General features: G+C 38.4%; 2 protein-coding genes across 4 annotated transcripts; one reads left to right on the forward strand and one right to left on the reverse strand.

Annotated features, from left to right (window-relative positions):
- Positions 1–598: 598 nt before the first annotated feature.
- LOC149923146 (hydroxylysine kinase) lies at positions 599–22,751 on the forward strand. 3 transcript variants are annotated; one of them, XM_090163105.1, is made up of 7 exons: positions 599–884; positions 15,426–15,516; positions 15,576–15,701; positions 15,759–15,907; positions 16,463–16,667; positions 20,067–20,344; positions 22,439–22,751. In XM_090163105.1, the coding sequence occupies exons 1-7, from the start codon at positions 735–737 to the stop codon at positions 22,664–22,666; spliced, it is 1,227 nt and encodes a 408-aa protein (XP_090019231.1). In that variant the 5' UTR covers positions 599–734; the 3' UTR covers positions 22,667–22,751. The 3 variants fall into 3 exon arrangements, with proteins under 3 accessions (XP_090019231.1, XP_090019233.1, XP_090019232.1); XM_090163107.1 differs by having other exon boundaries at positions 20,070–20,344; XM_090163106.1 differs by lacking the exon at positions 599–884 and adding an exon at positions 11,797–11,961.
- LOC149923147 (cholinesterase-like) lies at positions 11,958–14,566 on the reverse strand. Its single transcript, XM_090163104.1, has 7 exons — positions 14,071–14,566; positions 13,804–14,011; positions 13,520–13,745; positions 13,113–13,438; positions 12,550–13,041; positions 12,300–12,487; positions 11,958–12,229 (listed from the first exon to the last, which is right to left on the reverse strand). The coding sequence occupies exons 1-7, from the start codon at positions 14,549–14,551 to the stop codon at positions 12,009–12,011; spliced, it is 2,142 nt and encodes a 713-aa protein (XP_090019230.1). The 5' UTR covers positions 14,552–14,566; the 3' UTR covers positions 11,958–12,008.
- Positions 22,752–23,721: the final 970 nt, after the last annotated feature.

Genomic DNA, 23,721 nt, shown 5'->3' on the forward strand with positions numbered 1-23,721 from the left:
TAAGATCGGATTAGGTCGATTGAAACAAATTAGCATTTAAAAGCGATGGCGAACAATTTTCGAATTGGAACCGACCTTCCAAACATTTTAATAACCTTGAAGACATGGTTCAAGGTCAAACAAATTTTAATAGCCTAAGATATCTTACCAGAGTGAATTTGTCCTGAAAATGTCGATGACGTATCACAAGTATTTTCTAAATTATTGACACCTAAGCATGATCTCTTGGACATTTTTATTTGTGACGTTTATTTTCTTGGCTTCCTATTAGTAAATTTTCATCGGTTCAGTGCCATGTGGACCAAAAATACGATGTCGCACAACTTTCTAATTGGAACCGAAGCTCTAAATCTAACGGTTTTTGAGATAGTTTTTGAATGACCTTGAGGACATGGTTCAAGGTCATCTAATGACCCCCTGCGCGTGCTATGCGATCTGAAAATATAAAATTCCTAGAAATAATAGCTTTTTAATTATTAGCTCTGGATCGTTTTTTAGTCGACACCCTGTATATATTGTATGCCTACGATATATACAAAACTACAACCACTACAGTTCTTTTCAGTAAGTAGAATGATAATTTCGGATTTATCTTCTTCTGCCGATGTAACGGAGATAAGCGAAAACCATGGTTAAAACACCACTGCGTGACAGTGATAGACCGGTTTTTAAAGAATTAAAATTACAGTACATTCACTTGGTTTATTAAAACTTAGTTTTAAGGCTACGGTAATATGGAAAGCTCAGTTCAGAAACCCGATCAAGTGATCAAACCGCCCGTTTCGGAATCGGTAATTCCTGAACTGGTGGAACGGTTTTATGGACTAAAGGTCATTTCTCAGCAACAAATGGTCAGCTATGACGACCGGAACTTCCATTTAAAGGTTCTTAAGTTTGTCTTATATTTGTCAGTCTATCAAAAATGTAAGTACTTGAGGGTCAAAACCACAAAGGCATTGGAGGACACGTTAGCTATTTGTCCTTTTTGGGGGTCACCATACTTCAGTCGTCAAGCTCCCTCATTACAGTGGAGCAGAGTTCAAGTTGTCTTCCACCTCTGCCCCCATTTTTTACAATCCGTCCTCAAAAATTTACATATAATCAGAAATACATAATAATCTTCCGATAAAAGTATCCACTCATGGACCAAGAATCTAAGGGGACTCACTGTTTTAGATATTTGGACACGGCGTGGCCTAAATCGGAAGGCTTATTACTGAGGTACGCCAGCCGCTTTGAAGCACCTCAAGAATACTGTTCAACTATCACTACGAGAGGCTTAGGCGACAGTACGTGCTAGAAAGTTAGGTTAGGCTTAGTTAATTAATTTTTTTTAAGAATGATATGGATTCCATTGAATTTGATTAAAAAACCTCAGTCATATGCGGCTTACTGGTTATTTTTACTTGACACAATGTTTAATTACCATTATTTAAACTTCTAAAGAAGCAATTTGAAAAATAAAACTTACTAAGCCTAATCATTTAACCGACAACAACGGCGCCATTTTGACAAATTTGAACGTGATTCCGTGAACGCTCCAGCTTCTCTACGAAACTACATTGAACTAAAATTATCCGTGATTTTCCCATTCCCAGTATTAACGCGTGCTTTTTAAAGCCTGATCATTGAGTCCCCTTAGATTCTGCAAACCAATCTAAAATTTAAAAATTACAATGCGTAGGGATATTTTCTTTTATAAAAAAACAATATTTATGTAGTTCGCTTAGCACTATTTTTGTTTCAAAACGTATTTTGAAAAATCAACGGTATCTCGCGAAAGTACATGTTTCAAGCGAAGAGCATTAACAGAAGAGCCAGATGAAGTTGTATAATTAACTCTTAAGATACATGTTATATACCGCGATCGAAAACTATCGCTACGATATGTAGCGGCTAAAGCAGTTTTTCCTCATCGTTATTAGTAAATTTGACTTTATAAAAAATGATATTTGCATTTTAATATAATTTATGCATCCTTTGCTTATATTTTGATAAGTTTATTTAAGAAAAAACATTTATTTGACTTTATAATTTGACTGTAGCAGATCATAGCCGCTACCTCGGAGAGGCTAGACTCGTTTCGGTCACTAATACTTTCTAAAACAAAAAATAAGGAGTTAATGAACTTGCCAATGATGATTTGGCGTATCTAAACGGTATTAATTGGGAAAAAAGTTAGTAATTAAAGTTAGGCCTAGGTCAGTCCATTAAAAAATCATCGTTGCAATACGTGACTATGGAAAAACCGACTGCCCCCAGCCGATGACTTCGATTACCAACCAATGAGCAGAGTGACCAATGTTTTGCTTTATAGATAATACCATAAGTAACATAACAACAACATAAGTAACATAACAACAATAAGTATGACACTTCCTATTGCTTTAATGCAAATTTTCTAACTGAACCTTTTTTCGGCACTGATACTCTCTTCAAGCTGTGACTTGGACTCCCGACTTACCGTTTTGGGTGACAAATTTTTTATATAAATTTAAGGCTAATATCGGAGAGCACGTTCTGGAGTCGCGAGGGGCTTGGCTTTGTTTTGAAGCCCGCGTGCGAATCACGCGTGATAAAAAAAACACGAAATCGAGGCGCCGATAATTTTTTTTAAATTTTTATCATTTTAGCCTAATATTGCGCCTATCTATCGGAAACCGGATATTTCGGCTTAGCGGAAGTCTCGCGTATTTTAGACACTAGAGGGCTCTGTGCTGAGAAAACATCTTGATTACGCAATTACTATGAAAATCAGTTTGGTTGTAAATCTCGTTAATTGTCATACTTATTGTTATTATGTTACTTATGATATTACGTATGCTTGATTTTCAACCTAGTCTGGTTTTGGTGTTGAAATTATTTAATACATTTTACCGTGAATCTATTTATCTCGTGAGCCAATATAATATGGCAAACACTGACTAGGGTTTTCTTCCAAAGTATCACTGAGGCTTAGCTATTCAGAGAAAGTTTGTATGTTTAATTTGTTAAAAACCTCTCAGGCACTCGATATATATTTATAACTTCAAGCGTTATTTTTAACAAAATAACGCGAACTGTCTGTGAGAAGCATTGAGTTGGGAATATTAATCTAGACTCTCTAGAGGTCAAATCAAAACGTCGGATTTCAGTATTTCGCGAAACAAGTTTTTAAAAATAAGAATGCTGCCGTCTGCTCCCAAATGACGAAAAAGCTTTATCATTATACCCGTGGCGCCATCTATCTCTCAATGGTTCGTTCAAATAAGACGCGTTTTCCCGCAAAAATATTTTTTTTCAAAAAGAATGGATGGCGCCACGGGTCATATGATAACGTTTTCTCGTCATTTTAGAGGAGACGGCACATTCGTAATTTTCAAAAACTTGTTTCGCGGGGAGCAGATTTGATTGGATCTCTAGTTTAATATTCCCAACTCAATGGTGAGAAGTCATTTCGAGCATAGACAAATAAAAGATTATACAGGACAGCTATCCTTTTCAAAACGCGTCTTCTCAACGTAACCCTCGACTACTAGCGCCACCTTTTGAAAAATGGTGAAAGCTTAGAACTACGTCACTTCGGGTACAACTTACGTCACAGACATTTTAGATAATTTTGAAACCGATGAATACCGACCGGGAAAACCAGCCGGATGTTGTACCCAATTCCGGTTCATCCCCTTCCCCACCCCCCAGTGGAGGGTTAAATTGCGGAGACGACAATATTAGTACAGGGTAAGGCACGGGATTGCTGTCCTGGATAATCTTTTATTTGTCTATGGCTATTCTGCTCTCGTAAACTATCTTGCGATTAATTGACATCAATTCAGAATTCGTTCTTATTGGTTTAAAAAAATAAATCACGTAGAGTTAAATATTCATGGGTTAAATAGATTCATGATTATACCAAAAGTGACATAATTATCAAAAGTGTGTCAATATGTAATTGTTTTTGAAATGAATGTTACACGCGAAGTAAAATTTAGGAAGGCATGGATGAAGACAGATGAAGTTCCAAAGTAGAAACCATTGAATTGGGAATAATACTGCTGGAATTACAATTATGATTTCGGTTGCCATGGTTACGCGGGACCTGTTCTGAGAAGACTGTACGAAATTCATCTTTATAATTAGGCGGTAGCGCCATCTATACTTTGTAAAGTTATATGGCTAAAAATAAATAATTATTAGCTAACTCACCGTAACTTGTGTTAAAAAGGATCGTGTTGACAGAATAAAATTATTTTTAAACAACTTCAAAGGTTTGTTTGTTACGAGAAATCGTACATTTTAATTTCGCGTCAGATTCGCGCAAAAATTCAATTGGCATATAGTGGCCACCACCAGAGACAGATGCCGCCACGGTAGAACGATAAAATTGATAAAGTTTCCTTATTGAAAGAAATTGGTCCCGCGCCAGCCAGATTTAGTTGTACCTCTATTTATTCCCAACTCAATGGTAGAAACAGTGTCGTCATTCAGGAAATCTTTAGCATGCGAAAGTATAGCAACTGAAGTAAAATTTTCAAATATTTGTCAACTTTTATAATATCATATATTGTGCTCTTAAAGGGAATATAACCTGCAAAGCAATCTTTATGGAAGAGCCCTTCATGTTTTCAAATATCCCTGTACAGTGGCGCCAAACATTTTTAAAGCCAAAGGCAAGAGCGGCCAGAGCTGCAAACGTTGGCTATATTCCCTCCAAGGGGGACGACTACAGTGGCCATTGCCTATTTTCGCGCTATTTCAAGCTGTACTCTTTTAATTTCGTATTTTAACTTATAAAATTAATATTTAAGTGTAGAACATCCTCTTGTATTTTTTAATTTAAAATTAATTAAGTTGTTACGTTTTAATTCGGACCCCCGGAGCTAAACAAGTTGAGCAAACGCCCAAACTACCCTTTAGTAGTTAACTATTAATATTAGAATAATCAAAATTATTTTAAGCACTAGAGGAAGGTTCAGCTTAATAAGAAAAATATAATTCAATTATGTAATTGTTAAAACAAAAACGTTCAGCTCGAACGAAAAAGAGGCTTTTACTGTATTCTTCCCTCTTAATGTACCCCCCAACCTCAACGCCCCTGCTGCCTAGGGCCCCCATTTTGATAGGTGGTGCAAAACATAACGTAGTAACAAGAATGTATTTATTTATACTCAGGGCACGGCTAACTTCAATCGCTCGCGCTACAGCGGCCATCTCATTCGTTGACGTTTCTGTGTTAACCTATGAGCAAAAGATGTGTATGACGTCAGCGCCCCTAGTGGATTATTATTTTTAGTATAGTTTTTACATTGACGTCAATATAACAACCGAGCGTGGCGCTGAACTCCTACACGTTATAGTACAGTTTATAGGGGGAAAATCCTTGCTCGCGGAATTTCGACGAATGTGTTGGCCGCTGTAGCGCGAACAGCGCGTGATCAAAGTTGGCCGTGCTCAGGGAGAATGAATATGTCGAGATTATTTTTAGCGTTTCTCCAATTCCACCCATTGGGGCCCCCGGTATGCTCCTCCGCTTTAATAAAATCAAATAATACTGCAATCTCATTGGTTCTTAAATATTACGTTATTCGACGCGATTAACACTGCTGCGAGGACGCAAAAATAAGACCGCCTCCTTTTTTCTCTCCCCTCCCACTTAGCGTGACGGGGTTAGGGCCTCAGCGTGTCCGTCGATAGTCTCGACATATTCATTCTCCCTGAGTAGAAATAAATACATTCTTGGTAGTAACATTTGCGTAGTTTAAACTTTGGTCAGAAGTATCACCGCCTACCGACTGACTGACCGACTGAATTTTAAATCTAATACGTGAAAGTTGTCTGCTCATTCAAAATTCTCTCGATATAAAAGCTGAACGTTTCAGTTAAAGAACATTCATATTTAAAAGTCGCCTGCTATTTCTTCACACATTTAATTGACAAGTATTAAACTAGATGGCGCTATCTTTTCTAAGCTCGAAGCCTATAGACTCTTTTTTTTTAATTTTGCTGGGCGCGTCCATGTTGAGTTTACCCCCCTTAACCCCCATTCTCCATATCCTGGGACCAAAGACCCGAGCCTAGACCCCCCACCGGTGGTTCCAGGTAATGGCCGACTAGCGGGCGGCCAAAAAGAGGGGTCAAAAAGACCGCGAAAAAGAGTGTATAGTTCTTTTTATAAAATAACCTTGGCCATCTTGTTGAAATGTTGCCTCCCCGCTTCAGCTGTGGATCCGTTTTCTCATTCTAGGGAATTGGCTGAACTATTCCAGGGCAACATTTCAACAAGTTGGGCAAGCGTAAAGACATTTTATAAAATCAACTATTGGGGTATCAACTATCAAGTGGTGAAAACGCGCCTCTCGACGAAGAACCAGGGTTAGACTTGTCGCGCTCCGGGAAGGGCCACTTAAGCGCTACTCTCGCATTCGGAAATTTCCAAATCGCGTTCGCTGCGCCATCTCGTATAAAATTGTAAAACTATTGACCAAATCTATATATATTTCTATCCAATTAGTACTGTTTCAATAAATTAGATGGCGCAGCGAGCGCGATTTGGAAAACCGAGTTGCCAGTCAGCAGAATTTAAGCGGCCCCGTCCCGTAGTATGCGCGAAGCTACCGACAATTCTAACCTGTGTAAATATAACATTAATTAATAGTTAAGTTCGCAGTGCTATATGCGTTGTTAAATTGTAGGCTAAAATAAAAACTTCGTTATTTTTGCATATATTTAAATATATGCAAATATAACGAAGTTTTTATTTTAACCTACAATCTGTGTAAATATATAAACCGTGGAAGAACTGAAGAGTAAATATATGTTTTATTTTGTACAATCATGAATAATTATTCATATTCAACCATGGATATAGATCTCCTCTGATACTGGCGCCATCACGTTCAAAAAAGGCTGAACTTTTAAACCCCGCCCACAGTGGCGTCACCGGATACGGTCGTCTGCCTAAAATTTCGCGTCCATAAATATTTGGAGTCCGTTTGATAACAGCAATTATGTGTAAGACAAACGCGAAAGTTGCGGGTTATATTAGTTTTAGTTTATCTAAAATAAATTAAGCGAGTGAAGAATCAGCCCACAAGCTTATTGCTAGGCTAGCCCTTGATAAGGAGGAAGGAATTTTAAAACCACAAAGGCTCAAACCACGGCCAACTTTGATCACGCGCTGTTCGCGCTACAGCGGCCAACACATTCGTCGAAATTCCGCGATCACGGATTTTCCCCCTATAAACTGTACTAAACCGTGTAGGAGTTCAGCGCCACGCTCGGTTTTTATATTGACTTCAATGTAAAAACTGTTCTAAAAATAATAATCCGCTAGGGGCGCTCACGTCATACACATCTTTTGCTCATAGGTTAACACAGAAACGTCAACGAATGAGATGGCCGCTGTAGCGCGAGAGATCGAAGTTGGCCGTGCTCAAACATCTAGACCATCTTGGCTTACTTTTGTTAACAGAAGTGAATGAGAAACCCAGTTTTGACTGTGAAACTTATCAATCGAGTATTTCGACTGAATTGAAAATTATATTTGAAAAATTCAACCAGAATTCCTAGCTGTAGCCGAAGATATAAAAATTATTCAACCTGACTTCAAATGATGCTAAGCCTAGGTCCGATAAGTTACGTAAATTAACTAATGATATATTCTTAAAATTATCACAAGAGGTGGAAAGAATCGCTTTCAAAAGATTCAGTACCGGTAGGATAATAATTTCCGGTTTTTTATTTACTAGCGATGTAGTTCAGCTCTTAAAATTACTTTTAATTATCGGAGTTTATAGGACTATTTTTTCTAAATTATCGGAGTTTATAGGGCTATTTTTTTCTAAATTATCGGAGTGTATAGGACTATTGCTAACTTTACGCGTTTAAAAACAAAAACTATATTTAGTTAAATAAATCTTTGATTTTCACTTAAAAATATAAACTATTTAAGCATTTTATCACAGAAATATACTACCGTGTTAACAATAACAAAAGTATAGACTAATGATTTTGTATAGGAATTTATCATGTAGCTAAATCTAGCAATTTAACTGGTTGGCGGGATTTGAAATGGGCAAAATATAAAAATTATAGGATAGTATAGGTTATTTTGATAAAAATATAGGATGTTATAGAATATTTTGGAAAATATAGGATGTTATAGAATATTTTGGAAAATATAGGATGTTATAGAATATTTTGGAAAATATAGGATGTTATAGAATATTTTGGAAATATAGGGTGTTATAGAATATTTTGGAAAATATAGGATGTTATAGAATATTTTGGAAAATATAGGATGTTATAGAATATTTTGGAAAATATAGGATGTTATAGAATATTTTGGAAAATATAGGATGTTAAAGAATATTTTGGAAAATATAGGATTTTATAGGAATTATAGAACCTTTGGGGCCCTGGACGATCTAAATGAATAATAAAAAAATAAATAATCAGCTAGGCTAATACCTCATGTTTGCTCTTTTCCCCTAAAATAAACCAGAACTTCCATATAAAGGTTCTTACGTTTCGCAACGTTTAATATTTATGTCTCTTTGACAAAATTTAATAGCGATTGTTAGAAAAATGACGGTTTAAGTTGTCCAACACCCTTTTTCTTAAGCCTCTGCGTGGGTAACCTAGAATACATTGTTATTTAAGTTAATCAAAAATATATTTTTACTATACGTTACCAGAAATTTACATACATGTATTATCAGAAGTAAATGATATTAATCAACCGTGATAAGTATCCATCTAGTCCGTAAAAATGAAATATATTCCTTCGCAGCGATTATAAGGATATTTTCTTATTTATTAACGATGTTTTTTCGATGAAATGTTTTTTTAAAGTCAGTATGTAATGTAGCACTGATTTGTTTCAACACTTGCTTTAAAAAATCAACGGGGACCGGCGTAGTTACATGTTTCAAGCTGGAGAATTCTTATATTAAAGGGGAACGGCCAAGCTTCTCCAAATATGGCCTTATTTCCGTATCAAAAGATTAACAAGATGTTCAATATACTAACACGTACCTTTTTTGTCTTGAAAAAATAGCTTTTGGCCCAAAAAGTTGAAACGAAAAATAACGCCAGGTGTTTGGGTTTGAATTTTCGCCGCCATCTTAGGGGCTGCCGCCAGCGCCCTAACCCCGTATGAGCGATTTGCGAACTATCCCAACTTTTAAAATCGCGCAATTTAGGCTTAGGTCTCTTATAACTGGAACGCGCCGCGCGTGCAAAACATATGTTTTGCGTCTTCAGCAGCGCGCGCTTTTTACGTTGTTTTTCTGTCTCACCGACTTCTCACCAGGTGTCGCGGCGGACGGGCGCTTTTCGATTTTCCGAAATTTCTTTATTTTATTAAAAATTAACCACTTAATATTTTTTGATGTGGTTTTCGCCATAAATTTTAGTTTTTAATGGGCTACAGGGCTATCTAACTGGTTAAAACTTGACCGTTCCCCTTTAAGATATATATAATATTTCTGATATGTAGGTAACGGGGCAATTTTAAAGACCTAAATTAGGATCAAGATTTAAAAAAATATTAATGTAATCTTACAGCATTAAATATCTACTTCAATGGTAGTGGCGTTGGGACGGTGACCCAAAGGTTCGATTACTGCCCGAGGTGAAATGATTTTTCTCAGTCACTTTGGTATGGTAACAATTCCTTGGTTCAAAAATTAATTTCTATAACTGAATAAGACTTTGCAATAAATTTAAGAAAATCAGGTATATTTAGCCAGATCTGGAGATTTGAAATTACAATTACATTTTAATGAGTTCGAACCCGACTTTTATCTAAACTAGGCTTAAGACCCAAAAAAATTATATATTTACCATTGACCTCTATATACTAAACAGCAGTGGAGTATGCAATTGTTTCTTAGATACAGGAATAAGAAAAAATTTCTATAGGGAACTAACACTCCGTAGCTTTGGCCTGTGGCCACCATGTTGGATAGAAATTTTTTTCAATAGGCAAAAGCATGGGTGACGTCGTGTGACGTAGAACTGTTAGCTCCCTATAATGATAGTCTGTCGTAGAGCGATTTCGTAATCGGAAGAGTTGAAAGTTGAAACATGAAACTCGTTACTTCGTTGGTAAAATTCCAACCAGGATAGTTTCAAATTCGAAAACAAAAAAAGTACAGTAACGAAGTGAGTGTTTTCAGGGAACTATAGAGGTATACACTTGGAATGTCTAAGGTTCCATTGGGAGGGTGATACGAAAGCGCGTCGAGAAAAAGGCGGGGCTTAACTACGTCAAGTGTAAGACGTAACACGACATTTCAAATTCATTGGCTCGAGGTTTGACGCGAAAAGATTGCGTCGTCATGGTAACAAATAGGCGATCTTCCCACGCAAAATACGATTATAAAACAATGGATTTAAAAACCTCAATTTATTATCGTACTTAATATTTTGAAGTAATTATAATGTTCATCGCGAAAGAAGTGTAGTGATACGTAATTTCGCGTATTTGTATGGTTATAAAAGAGATAATCAGGTAAGCTAATAATATAATAACCATGACTAGGCTTAATGACGAGTTTTCGTCGGATTAGGGTAGCGGGGCGCCAGAGTTTTTCTCGTGAGTTTTGCCGCTTTAAGACACGCCCATTTCTACGAGCTTCATCACGGCCGTAAAAATCTTCCTTAGACATTCCAAGTGTATACCTATATAGTTTCCTGGTGTTGGGAGAATAGGAAGTAACATAATCATTTTTATTTTGTAACTTATGGTAACCATATTACCACTAAAATATCCCGGAGTTAAGTACCATTCGGACTATTCAATTTTATTGCTGCCAAATTAGTTGGTCATATCCGATGTGCCAATTATTTGGTTTATACCCAGTCACCAAAAATGGGTTTATATTAAATTTTTGTAGGTCACCATAGCACAATAGAGTAGTAGCACTCCGTAGCTTTGGCCATGGCCGCCATTTTGGTCACAAATTTTCTATCTATAGGAAAGAGCGTGGGTGACGTACTAGAACGTCACAGTGCCATTACTCTATATGCCTTTCTATAAAATAAGCTAGTTTTTATGTAGCTCATTCGTCACGAAATACGTAGAAGTTCAGTTCAGTTTATGCTTAGAAGCAGGGTGCCTCGTCGAATTTACTCTTATGTCCAGGACTTTCCCTAGTAAAACATCATCGAAACGTCACCCGTGACTAGATCCTAGCGCTGCCTATCTAACGCCGCCGCCGTCGCCGATATTTTATCTGGCACCTAACCGCCGCCGCCACCTATAATTGTTTTTCTTTGAACTTGGAAAAACATTTTGGATTTTTTTTTCAAGGGGGGGGGGGGGTAATGTTTTGCCCCTTCGCACCACCGTCGAGTATTTTTGAAAATAACTTTTTGCGGGGCTCTCGATTTCGGTTCCTCCAATGGGATTATTCGATTTTGTTATTGTCGTCTGCTATAATGTTTTATTAAGGAAATTTAGAAATTAAGTTTAGCATGTCAAAATTATTTATGTCTGCTATTTCGATAAACGCAATAATATATAGTAAGCAGACGGTGGTTCAAATGCAGCTTAATTTCATTGGTTGAATTTCAAATAGTTGTATATCTCAAACAAATGGTACACCTAAAAATCAGTCACCTACTCGAAAAATGTTCCTTGATGATCCTCCGAAAAGTGTACCAACGTTCGCTGTTCACTTTACTGTTTGATAGTGAAATAATGAACAATTAACTATATAGTAGAGAAGGTTTAAAACTGCAGCTGCGTGATTTAACGACACAGATCTACCGACTTTTAATGAAATAACATTTACTAAGACCCGCGCATTTGACTAAAACTACGGTAAGATGGAATGTTCAGTTCTGAAAACCTATCAAATGATCAAACCACCCGTTTCGGAATCGGTAATTCCTGGACTGGTGGAACGGTTTTATGGACTAAAAGTTATTTCTCAGCAACAAATGGTCAGCTATGACGACCGGAACTTCCATATAAAGGTTCTCAAGGTTAGCAACGTTTTATATTTATGTCTCTTTATGAAAATTTAAGTACTTGAGGACACAAAGGCAAGCACTAGACCGACTGTTAGCAAAAAGACATTGAACGACGCGTCCACGTTGGCCGCATCATTTTCGGGCTCAATGGAATTAACGACCGCTTCGTTGTCCTTCTTCCGCAGACTTTCGAGATACTTGTCCAGGTTTTTGCTGGGCGTTAAAGCTTCCGCAGCCTCTTTATAAAACTTAATCGTCTTGTTCAGGTGCTCTAGAACATCGAGAAAACACTTAATGACCTTATCGGTAATTTTTAGTGAGGAAAACCTTTAGGACCTCACCGGCACGTTCCACAATGGATGGTAGATACGAGCCCCAAAGCAAGCATTCTCGCGCCCTGAGATTTAGTTCTGGTCTTATGAAATTGGCCGAGAGTCTCATGAACTCCTGTCCTTTGACGGACCAAGCTGGCCATCGGGGAACATTTTCCATCAACTCCTCCTTACCGTCCGGGGATACGTTGGGGTCCCTAAAGTGTCAAATTTGTAGTAACTAAGTGATTAAATCTAACTCCTAAATACGGTTGTTTACCCCGTCCGAGCGAAGTTGGCCCACATTCTTTGGATTCGTTTGCTGAACAATATTTCTTTTTGAGTATATTTGGGCGCCCCGAAGGTCGAATTCATGGGTTCCCCGAAAACAAAGTTAATTTCGTGCGAGTGGAAAACGCCGGTCCAGGCGGGAAACAGAGATACCGACGATCTGTGCTCGTAATGGTAGACGAAGGCTTTGGGCTTCTCAGTCGGAAGTTTGCCGGCGTCGTTGTAGGCTTCGAGATTAAGGCTGGCCGTCGAGATCGTGTTTGCCGAGTCTCTCATGGGACACGTGAAGTAGTAGTCGTTGACTAAACTGTCCATAGCATTCGCAAAATTCACCTCTTCTACTATAGTCGTGCCATTTTCATCGGCCTTCAGTTGATTCGCTGAGAACTGATTCCAGTCGGCGTAGAAAAACTCAACGGCTTTCAAGGCTGCGTCGTATTTGTACGGAGAGAATTCCTCGATCGTGTCTTTGAAGATTTTCCTGTTTGTGATATATCCCTACATTTCAAAATGGTCTAACGTCGCTAGCCTACAAGAGATAACGAGATATACCGCGGCAAAAAGGCAGTCTCGTCAAAAACGGAAAAGACATCCGGGATGAGCCAAACTAAGAAGATGGTGCCCTCATTGGTGTTCGTGCCCATCAGGACTTGCAAAGGATTCTTCTGATTAGTCGTCTTACTCATGTCCGTTCGGTCTTTCAAAAGCTGAAGGGGCGTTTTGGGAAGGATACGACCGTCTACAACGGGCGCGAACGCGCAACTGTCGACCACGTTGGGCTCCAAATCCAATAAATCGTCCGCCTTGACGCTAAGTAAACAGGCAATCGTTTCCTCTTTGACGTACGTGTTGGCCTTCGTACGCCAGTACCTTAACAACTAGCGTAACAACCCAACGTTAAGCGTTATACAACGCAACATCCTCAACCAAGAGCCCAGTCAACAACAAAAAAGCAATACCTCGGATGGCTTCGTTGTGTAGTTCGCATTCATGTACGGCAAGCAGCCCAGTCCTCTGGCCACTTCGAGACTTCTCTTCAGAGCAACATCCTTGTCCAAAGTCCCCCAAGGAACGGTCCAAGAGCCGCTTTCCAAAATAGCCCTACTAAACAAACCCTTACTCTCCGGACTAATCACTAACAACGCCGTGGAAAGGGCTCCAGCACTCTCCCCGAAGACGGTGATTCTAATGAAAGAGTTTTTTAAACATTCGCAAGCCATCGCCAATAAATTAAGATTATTACTTATCAGGATCACCACCGAACGCTTTGATATTTTCTTTGACCCATCGAATACCCATCAACTGGTCGTACAAGCCAGCATTTCCAGGCACACCGGGATGGTCGAGGAACAGGTAGCCAAACGCGGTTAGCCTATACGAAATCGAAACCACGATGACGCTTTCTTCGTTAGCCAGGACGGAGCCGTCGTACAGGTCGTAAGAGATAGTGCCTACCAATGAAATACTCTTAGCGAATAGCTCAAACTGTCAGCTAAGCCTAATTACGAACCCTTTGTGAAGGCGCCTCCGTATAACCAGATCATGACGGCTCTACCATTGGGCGGTGCTCCGAAATCAGTGGCGGGTCGGTGGATATTCAGGTACAAACAATCCTCGCTCACATTGGTGGGTAAGGCGAACCGTTTCAAAAACGGAATCACATCGGTAAATGGATAAGGATTCTGAGAGCAGGCATTGGGTTGTTTATCTGCTCGGTGCACTCCGTCACGACGAGCTATCGCGATCGGCGGTAGAAAACGATTCTTCCCAGTTGGTGGTTCGGCGTATGGTACCCCCAAATATAACCAGATTGGCTTACCGTTCGCTGCCAATCGTTCCACACCCCGAACCATACCCGACGTTGTGTTCACCGTCAAAAATTGTTTTCTATTAGTGCGATTACCTTCGTTTTGAGCCAAAATCGACATCCAACCGAAACACCAAAGAACCAACAAAACCGAGACATTCTCTCTTACCGAAAACAAATTCATTCTGACGCCGTCAATTTAAGACGTGACCGATAATAAATTCTTCAAAATATTATCGAAGCTCATAAATACGCCCGTAAAGATCTATAATTAGCGCTGAATCGAATAAAGCAGTTGAAAATGATTGCGACGACAAAATCGTACCGAAGCAAAAAACGCGTCCCTGAATTTTGAAATTTAGAAATTATAACGACGCGAAGCATTTGACAAGAATAATAAAATATGTCCAGGAAAATCCGAAGGTTTGGTCGCCATTTCAGGGTTGTATCCGAGCGACTATTCCCGTTTGACCAACTATACGTGATCGGGACAATGGCTGTTAACACGCTTCAAATTCATTACTACCGTAATTCTTATTCAATGGGTGGAAAACGCCATTCTATGACGTTCAAATCAAATTTACAGGGAAAGTTATTTAACAATTATCTAGTCCCCCCCCCTCCCCCTCGGAGAGCCTTAAACCACCGTGTTTTTATCTAAAATAACAATCATTTTTTGAAAGTTTTTTTCCTCGTTTTATTCACTTTAGCCCGACTAACGATTTTGTCGTTCACGTGCCCCTTTTTAAATATGTACTGACGAAATGTACTGGCGGCTTTTAACGTTTTGGACAGGATGGCGGTTAATGGTGCAAAGAGCTCAGACAATGATCTCCGCGGACCACCAACAATGGACGCCTCTCAAATGCCAGCACGGAATCTCTCGTGATACGCCGATTGGGGAATCTAGCTCCGCATTATTCTGATTATTGTTGTTATTGTCCTGTTATTCGGAAGTCGCCGTAACACGCATTTCCGTTTCGAAATGTGGGGAAATCACGTGTATTTCGAGTGACGAAGTTGGAAGTTAACATTAGTATTTTTGTTATTATTTACAGGCGGCTAGTGTTGAAGAATCGGATGAAACGGTCAAGGATTATACTCTGAAAATTACCAATTGCTTGGATAGCGGTATTCCCAATCTAATCGGTTAGAAAAACAGAATGACACAGTTTTTCTAGATAAATAATCATTTTCTTCTTATACAGAGTCAGTAGTTGAAATACAAAATGTTATCAACGCATCTGGTGGACGGGTCAAAGTTCCGATGCCCGTACTGAACCTAGAAGGAGGTTACGTGGTCCGACTGAAAGCCTCGGATCTCATCGAGGATGGTAATTGCGATATATTACCCGTTATGGAACTGATAATAATATCATCTTTACTATTAGACGATGTAATTGAACGATGCGGGGAAAATACCTATGCTGTCCATATGCTGTCTTATTTAGCGGGAACAACGCTGTACCACGTGCCTTACACCGCCAACGTCTTGAACCAATATGGACAACTGCTCGCTAACTTGTCCTCAGCGCTACAAGTAATCGGCAACCTTGTACTGTTACAGGGAGTATAACCTTTTCAGGAATTTGGGGCACTACATAATTCCCTCCCCTCATTTTTTTAACCACATGTAATACGTAGTGTGAAATACAGTGGTTTTGAGATATTATCCTACTATAACCATCCCCGCTTCGGTAGTGCTTTAATTTCTCATATCTACCAGAACGCATTTCGTGGATCTAAAACCACGTACCTCATTATTAAGAAATTATATTTGAATAAATATCCAAACTATATTGAAAATAACTAATTTATAGCTCGGATATTGTTGTTTATATGTTAATTAAGGGTGCATTTAAAAAATAAACACTAAATATGAAACAAGAAAGGTATCAAGTGAGAAAACCTCTTCAGGGCGGGCACGCTTCCTCTAATAGAAGAAATGGGTGTTTCTACTCTCGTTCTAGAGTCTAGACTATAGCGCCATGAGCGAGAAAAGAGAGAAGCTATGGCGCACCCTCCCAAACAAGGAGGGTTCTACTCCCTTTAATACAATTTGTTCTACGGTGCTAATAAAATTAATTAATTTTAGGCGATGACCAGAACCAAAGTGGCAGATGTTTTGAGACACAGGCGTTCATTATGGTCCCTCTATAACGTACCCAAACTGGTTCCCTTTCTAGCAACTCTGAAATCAAAAGGCTTGGAGAGCGAAAAAGTGACCCTTATTGAGACGAGCATCAAGAACTTCGAAGAGCGAATAATAGACAATGATCTATTCAAGAAATTACCTAAAAGTAAAAGGCTTTTAAAGGCCAATTAGTTTCGACACTAAACTTTCCAAGTAATTGGCACTGAATTAAAGGGAATATAACCTCAGATATTTGGTGTTTCGCGCCACTGTACAGGGTAATTTGAAAAATTGAAGGGTCTTCCGTAAAGAATGCTTTGCAGGCTATATTCCCTTTAAGCAGCGTGTACACCAAACGTTAGGTGACCGATTTTTGGGTTGACAATTTGTTTGAGATATACATCTTTATGAAGATCAAATAATGAAATTAAGCTGGTCTTTAAAACACAAAATTGTGGTGTAATTTTGGTTTCCACTAGCACCCATCATAATACCTTTTTCTTGTCAAAACGCTTATAAGTCCGAAAGTTGAATGACGCGCTAGTGGAAACCATGGTCTATCACGCGTAACGGCGCACTTCTCAACTTACGCGCGTTAAAATATAGTGCCACAGTCGACAAATACGCCGTTACTCGCGCTAGTGGACACCAAGCTTTTAAGTTTAGTATGCGTAATAATGTTTATTTCTTAAGAAACGTAGAATTACTTCGGGGCCTATTTTTATATCATAAAGCTAGCAAAATATGTTATGCAGGTTTTCATTTCGGCTGGGGTTTAAACTTTGGAATATTTCCGGGGAGGGGGTTGAACACCTAAACCCCCTTAAATACGCTAACTATAGAGCAGTTGGCTCGCGTGGCATGAAGAACTTTCCAGCACAACTCTTCCGCATTGTAACCCGGCCATCTGAATTAATGGCATTAAAAGTCACCATGTTATTATTATTAATATCATAAGTAACATAATAACTATAAGTATGACCATAAGTGTATAATATTCTTACATAAGTGTGAGACTTCCTATTCTTCACATGCAAAAACTTTACTGAGAGCTATTCACAACACACTGTATTATGGGCTTCGTCGCCGTTTTGCGTTCGCTTGCTCCTGCGTCACACGTAGCCTTTGACAGCGCCTCGTTAGGGGGATATTTTCTTCTTGTGATGATGTAACTTCGTGACTAGCTCTCAGTAAAATATTCCCCAACGTGACCAACTTATGAAACAATATTATAGACTTATCGTATGACAAATAGCCTAGATTATCACCCAACTGAATTTCACAGTTACCACACAATCCAGGTTTCGTTAAGAACAGAGCCTCCTAGTGTCTAAAATATGCCCAAATATAAATATACTAATGCCAAGGACGATAATATACTACTTAATTTCGTTGAGAGTCCAAGTCGGAGCTGAGCGGTCAGTGTTGAAATTATGTTCGGTTAGAAAATTAGCATTGAAACAATAGGAAGTGCCAAATTTATGTTTATTATGTTACTTATGTTTTTTTATTAAATTTCAATTTCTATGCACCCTGCATCAAATTTTTGTAGTTTTAAAGAATTTAAAAGTTATCACCGAAAAAGTTTCGCTATTTTTAATTATTTTGGGCAGCTTTGATAGAATTTAGGACCACTTTTAAAATTCCAAATTGCAGACTAATTTGGTAACCGAAACATTTTGGTTGATAGGATTTAGGACCGCTTTTAAAATTTAAAATTTCAGACTAATTTGGAAACCGATTACTATTTGGTAACCGAAATATTTTGGTGGATAGGATTTAGTACCGCTTTTAAAATTAGATTATTATTTGGCATGGTCAATGGAGGTAAGTGTCATCAGGGGGTAAGTGTGATCACCCCCTATTATTTCCCTAATATAGTAAAATATTTGATGAATGGATATTGAAATAGGTATGTAGGGAATAGAGCGCTTGATTAAAATACCGTTTTCAAAAGAGAGTTTTTCAAAACAGCATTTTGTTGAAACGGTGCTTTGTCAAAACAGTGGTTATCGAAATAGTGTTTCTCATTACAGCGGTTTTGTCGAAAGAGCATTTTGTTTAGTCAACGTTTCTTGGTTAAGAGTTTCTCAGAACAGCGGCTTGTCAAAATAGCTTTTTCTATAAACAGCGTTTCTCAAATTAGCTTTTTTTGAAACAGCGGTTTTTGTCAAGACAGCGGTTTCTCAAAACAGCATTTAGTCAAAATAGTGGATTCTTAATACCGAAATATCCGGAAATTAGCGGAAATCGAAAAAAGGCGCGTGAAACGTACGAATTTTTAGAACAAGCACAGTTTTTTTCAATATATTTTTATTTGATTGGCAAGGTAGGCGAAAAGCGTTCGGAAATGTAATTATCTAAGTTGCAGAGTAAAAAATTAAAGAAAATGTTTTGCAAATCGGTTTGACGTTTTCAGCATAGAAACAATTTCTGAAATAAAATGGTATCGCTTCTCGGCCTTTCGTCTAAGAATAGAATGTAGTATCTGTCGCGCTATGAAAAGACTATCAGTCTGTATTTTATTTTATTTTTATACATAACACGTTAACAATTTTAATATTTTCCTATAATAACCCACTCGGGTAATGTAGTAATGAAATTGTTTCTTGGTCAATAAATATATGAATTTGAAAATTTAAACTTTATTTCGCAACCAATTTTTTAGTTAGCACTTTTAGAGCTATAGAAAGCAGCGCGGTTTTGGGAAACGCTGTTATGACAAAGCGCTGTTTCGACAGAAAGCTGTTTTGGAAAACGCTGTTATGACAAAGCGCTGTTTCGACAGAAAGCTGTTTTGGAAAACGCTGTTATGACAAAGCGCTATTTCGACAGAAAGCTGTTTTGGAAAACGCTGTTATGACAAAGCGCTATTTCGACAAAAAGCAGATTTTAAAAACGCGGTTTTGGAAAACGCTGATTAAACAAATGCCGTTTAATCATTGAAATATACTTAATTAAACACATTTTAATTTAAATTAAATTTAATTTTTAAAACTTTTAGTTGAAAAAACGTTATACTCTTCTACTTGTGTTTAGAGATTTTCTGCCCAAAAGAAAAGTTCTGTAACTAGCAAACGAGTTTCATATTTTGGTATTTTGTAGTCCGCTTACCTATTTACCTGCAGGGAAAATTTTGTATTTTAGCTAATAATTTGATGTTTTCAAAATTTAATATGGAAAAACTCTTTCTAAATTTGCAGTGTGGGGTAAGAGTGATCAGTTAATCAATGTTAAATTTTGGTAAAATAATTTATTGTTTATAAGACAACTATTTATAATATTCTTGATTTAAACTTACTAAAATTTCGAATTGCAGACTAGTTTGTTAACCGAAATTCGAGGGGTAAAACACTCTGTGAACTCGGTGTACACTGCCGTACCTTTGACAGTGCTAAATGGAACTCGCGAACTCTTGAAAATATGTACCTTTAACAGTGCTAAATGCAAGAACTCGGTGTACAGATTATCTGAGACTGTCTTACCCCTCGCCGAAATTTGACCCGTGATTTCGCTAAAAGAGATATAGTATTGCCCTTTACTAATAGAATGGATTCTTTTTGAGCAGTTATGATACACGGAGATTACAACGAACATAACATCATCGTCGACATTTGCGAAAAGGATTCGTACAACGTGTATGGCGTCCTGGACTTCACGGACTGCCACGTCGCTCCGCGGTTATTCGAAATCTCAACAGCGATTACGTACGCCATGATCGAGTCCAAATTACTGGACCCGCTAGCAGCTGCTGGACATGTTCTGGCCGGTTATCAAACCAGGGCCAGAGAACTGGAGGAGGTTATCAGTCCGTTGGGAGTGGACGAAGTCGCCATGATCAAGGTATAACTGCGTGGACAATCATATTGCCTACAAACATAAGTAACGTAAGAACAATAAGTATGATACCTCCTATTGTTTTAATGATAATTTTCTGATCAAACCTTTTTATCGACTGACAAGGAGGCATCCCGAAGTGTAACCCACCGATTTTGTTAAAACTCGGGGGATTGGTAGACCTTCGTGTAACTTGAAAAATCCTAAAGAGAATTTATTCGATGGCCAACTGTTTTGCCATGGCAACGAAAAATGTTTTTGACAACTTAAAATGGAAATTTTCCCATTGAAAATAACATGGGATTCTGACCGATTCCTGTGAAAAATTTGAACAAATTTCAAAAGCCAAAAATAGAAAAAATAGATAAAAATTGACAAAAAAACATCAAAATTGATCAACTTTTGATCAATTTGAGGTCAAAATCCCATGTTATTTTCAATGGGAAAATTTTATATTTTGTGTTGTCAAAAACATTTTTCGTTGCCATGGCAAAACGGTTGCCCATTGAATAAATTCCCTTTAGGATTTTTCATGATACATGAAGGTCTACCAATCCCCCGAGTTTGAACAAAATCGGTGCGTTACACTTCGGGATGTCTCCTTGTGAGTAGTATACAGGGGGTTTCAAAAGGTTATGCTAAAATTTAAAGAAGTTGTAAGGGGTGAGTTGATAAGTATTCCTGTATTTGTCCCATTTTCCTACGATGAGTTAAAAGTGTGGCCTACTAGCCCCTGGAAGTAAGCTGCAACAAGCGCAAAACCAAGCAGCAGGGATTTTAAATACTGTTTAAGTTTACTTTTCTACGCTGGTTACCTTGATTTGTTTACCAAGTCCTTTTGTGCCTATCACACGAGCCCAAACCTTAATGTTCGTATTTCCCTGCTGCTTGGTTTTGCGCTTGTTGCAGCCTACTTAAAGGGGCTAGTTGGCCACACTTTGAAGGTCTCTGGCGCTCTTTTAACTCATCGTAGGAAAATGGGACAAATACAGGAATACTTATCAACTCACCCCTTACAACTTCTTTAAATATTTGCATAACTTTTTGAAACACCCGGTATTATCGGTTTATTATGCCCACTAGCGCAGTTCCCAATAGCGCGTTTTCCCAAAAGCGCACTGTCCCAAAAGCGCTGTTCCCATTTGCGCAGTTCCCAATAGCGCGGTTTCCCAAAAGCGCAGTGTCCCAAAAGCGCACTTTCCCGAACAAACGTTTATGTTATATATATATACAGCATTCTAAAAAATACAAAATATTTGTTTAAATAATTTTTATATATAGAAATATGATTTTCGTAAACCCTATCTCAACAAATGGGTTGAAAACACCTAACCTAACCTACAGTGCCTACGCGCCTGCGGCGCGCCCGGCTAACCTAACCTGAAATTTGGATAATTAATTGAAATTATCGAAATATATTTTTGAACTTACTTTCCCCAACGGAGATTCGAACTCGGATTTCCTAAACAGCACTCGGACGCTTTATCTCGAGACCATGGGTGGTTGGAATCTCCTTTAAATTTCCTTTGGTTTATTTTCATTAATTTTTATATACATATACGTAATAATCGAAACCGCGCTTTTGGGAACTGCGCTTTTGGGAACTGCGCTTTTGGGAACCACGCTTTTGGGACACTGCGCTTCTGAGAACTGCGCTTCTGAGAACTGCGCTTTTGGGAAACCACGCAAATGGGAACTGCACTAACGGGAACTGCGCTAATAGGCATATACCGTATTATCGACCTTGGTAATAATATATTCCGCCTTGGACCTATTTAGACACTAGAGGGCACTAAACTATTGTGTAATACTATTAATTTTTGTAAATTGTCACATTTAACGACAATAGTAAGTGTAGGGAGCTGTTGGCTCGCGTGGCATGAAGGGCTTGCCACCACCCTCCTACGCATTGTAAACCGGCCACCTAAATTAAGGCATTAAAAATCGCTAGATGACTTGGGCCTAAGGCGGTGCCCTTGGGTATTATCCTCGCTGTTTATTATTATCATTATGGTTTCTTATTGCTATTGATAAAAATTGACCGTTAATTTATTCATTTTAAATTCCTTCCGTAACTAATCCTAAAACGCGCATCCGTAGGATTGCGTGCAAGGCAGATTGGCGCAGTCTTTAACTATGGGCGCTTACACCAACCTCCAGGATCAGTCCAACCTCTACGTGCTGAGCAGCGCTGCCAGAGGATGGTCTTTGCTGAAAAGGCTCATCGAAAGCGACGCCTCGGAGTTGACGGCTAAGTGGAACGACATTGTGTCCGTGTACGACGCGGATTCGCTCCTTTGCTACGAAACCGACGAGACGCACTTTTGATAATGATGTCGAAAAGTTATCCCTCTGTAACCTAATCTCTAGAGTTAAATATTCACTGAATGCATAATTAAAGAGCCGTTTGTAATCATATACCGGGTGTTTCAAAAGGTTATGCCAAAATTTGAAGGAGTTGTAGGGGGTGAGTTGAGAAGTATACCTGTTTTTCCCCATTTTCCTACGATTAAAGTTAAAAGAGCGCCAGAGAGCTTCAAAGTGTGGCCTACTAGCCCCTGGAAATAGGCTGCAACAAGCGCAAAACCAAGCATTTTGTAAATATTTTATTGTATTATATATATACTGCTTCTGGTTACCTTATGCATTTAAGTTATGAACTATTATGTTTTTATTACTTCGCTTTAAAAATTGTAAATTCCTGCGTGGTATAAAACGGATTTGTACCCCAAAAGGAAAATAAATATAAATAGATAGATAGCAGCAGGGAAACGCGAACATTAAGGTTTGGGTTCGTGTGATAGATAAAACCAACTTTGTAAACCAATCGTGGTAACCAGCGTAAAAAAAGTAAACTTAAACAGTATTTAAAGTCCCTGCTGCTTGGTTTTGCGCTTGTTGCAGCCTACTTCCTGGGGCTAGTAGGCCACACTTTGAATCTCTCTGGCGCTCTTTTCACTCATCGTAGGAAAATGAGAAAAAACCGCCCCTACAACTCCTTAAAAGTTTTGCATAACCTTTTGAAACACCCTGTATATATAATTTCGGTCTGATAACACCGAACCAGCGACTAAAACCCGAAGCATTCCTACTAATTAGGGTTTTTGAGTGCTTCTTAATTAACGACTGCCCAATAAAGCGCTTATGTCGAATAAAAACATTTTTTGTTGTTTGTTTCGTTGGAAAGCGTATCTTTGACCTTAATCGCTATCAAAAAGAACACATTTCCGGAAGGTCAACTTTTGATAGTTAAGTGCGCTCTCAAAAAAAAACCTGAAACTTTACCCCACCGGCACCTTCAATAGCGCTATTGTCCAGTAATTATTTTATATACATTCCAGTTTCAATGGGCACTTCCTTTATATCGCTAATGGTGGAAATAT

The sequence above is a fragment of the Leiobunum rupestre genome, chromosome 11 (assembly GCF_980474605.1).
Source record: "Leiobunum rupestre chromosome 11, qqLeiRupe1.1.hap1, whole genome shotgun sequence".
Lineage (NCBI taxonomy): Eukaryota > Metazoa > Arthropoda > Arachnida > Opiliones > Sclerosomatidae > Leiobunum > Leiobunum rupestre.

What these genes read in the sequence shown, in the direction of transcription:
- LOC149923146 (XM_090163105.1), top strand. Translation starts at nt 735, where the DNA reads ATGGAAAGCTCAGTTCAGAAACCCGATCAAGTGATCAAACCGCCCGTT. An exon ending in ACCGGAACTTCCATTTAAAG is followed by an intron (nt 885 to 15,425) that starts GTTCTTAAGTTT and finishes TATTATTTACAG; the next exon opens with GCGGCTAGTGTTGAAGAATC. An exon ending in ACGAAGTCGCCATGATCAAG is followed by an intron (nt 20,345 to 22,438) that starts GTATAACTGCGT and finishes GCGCATCCGTAG; the next exon opens with GATTGCGTGCAAGGCAGATT.
- LOC149923147 (XM_090163104.1), bottom strand. Translation starts at nt 14,551, where the DNA reads ATGAATTTGTTTTCGGTAAGAGAGAATGTCTCGGTTTTGTTGGTTCTT. An exon ending in ACACAACGAAGCCATCCGAG is followed by an intron (nt 13,439 to 13,519) that starts GTATTGCTTTTT and finishes TTGTTACGCTAG; the next exon opens with TTGTTAAGGTACTGGCGTAC. An exon ending in GAGACTGCCTTTTTGCCGCG is followed by an intron (nt 13,042 to 13,112) that starts GTATATCTCGTT and finishes TATCACAAACAG; the next exon opens with GAAAATCTTCAAAGACACGA.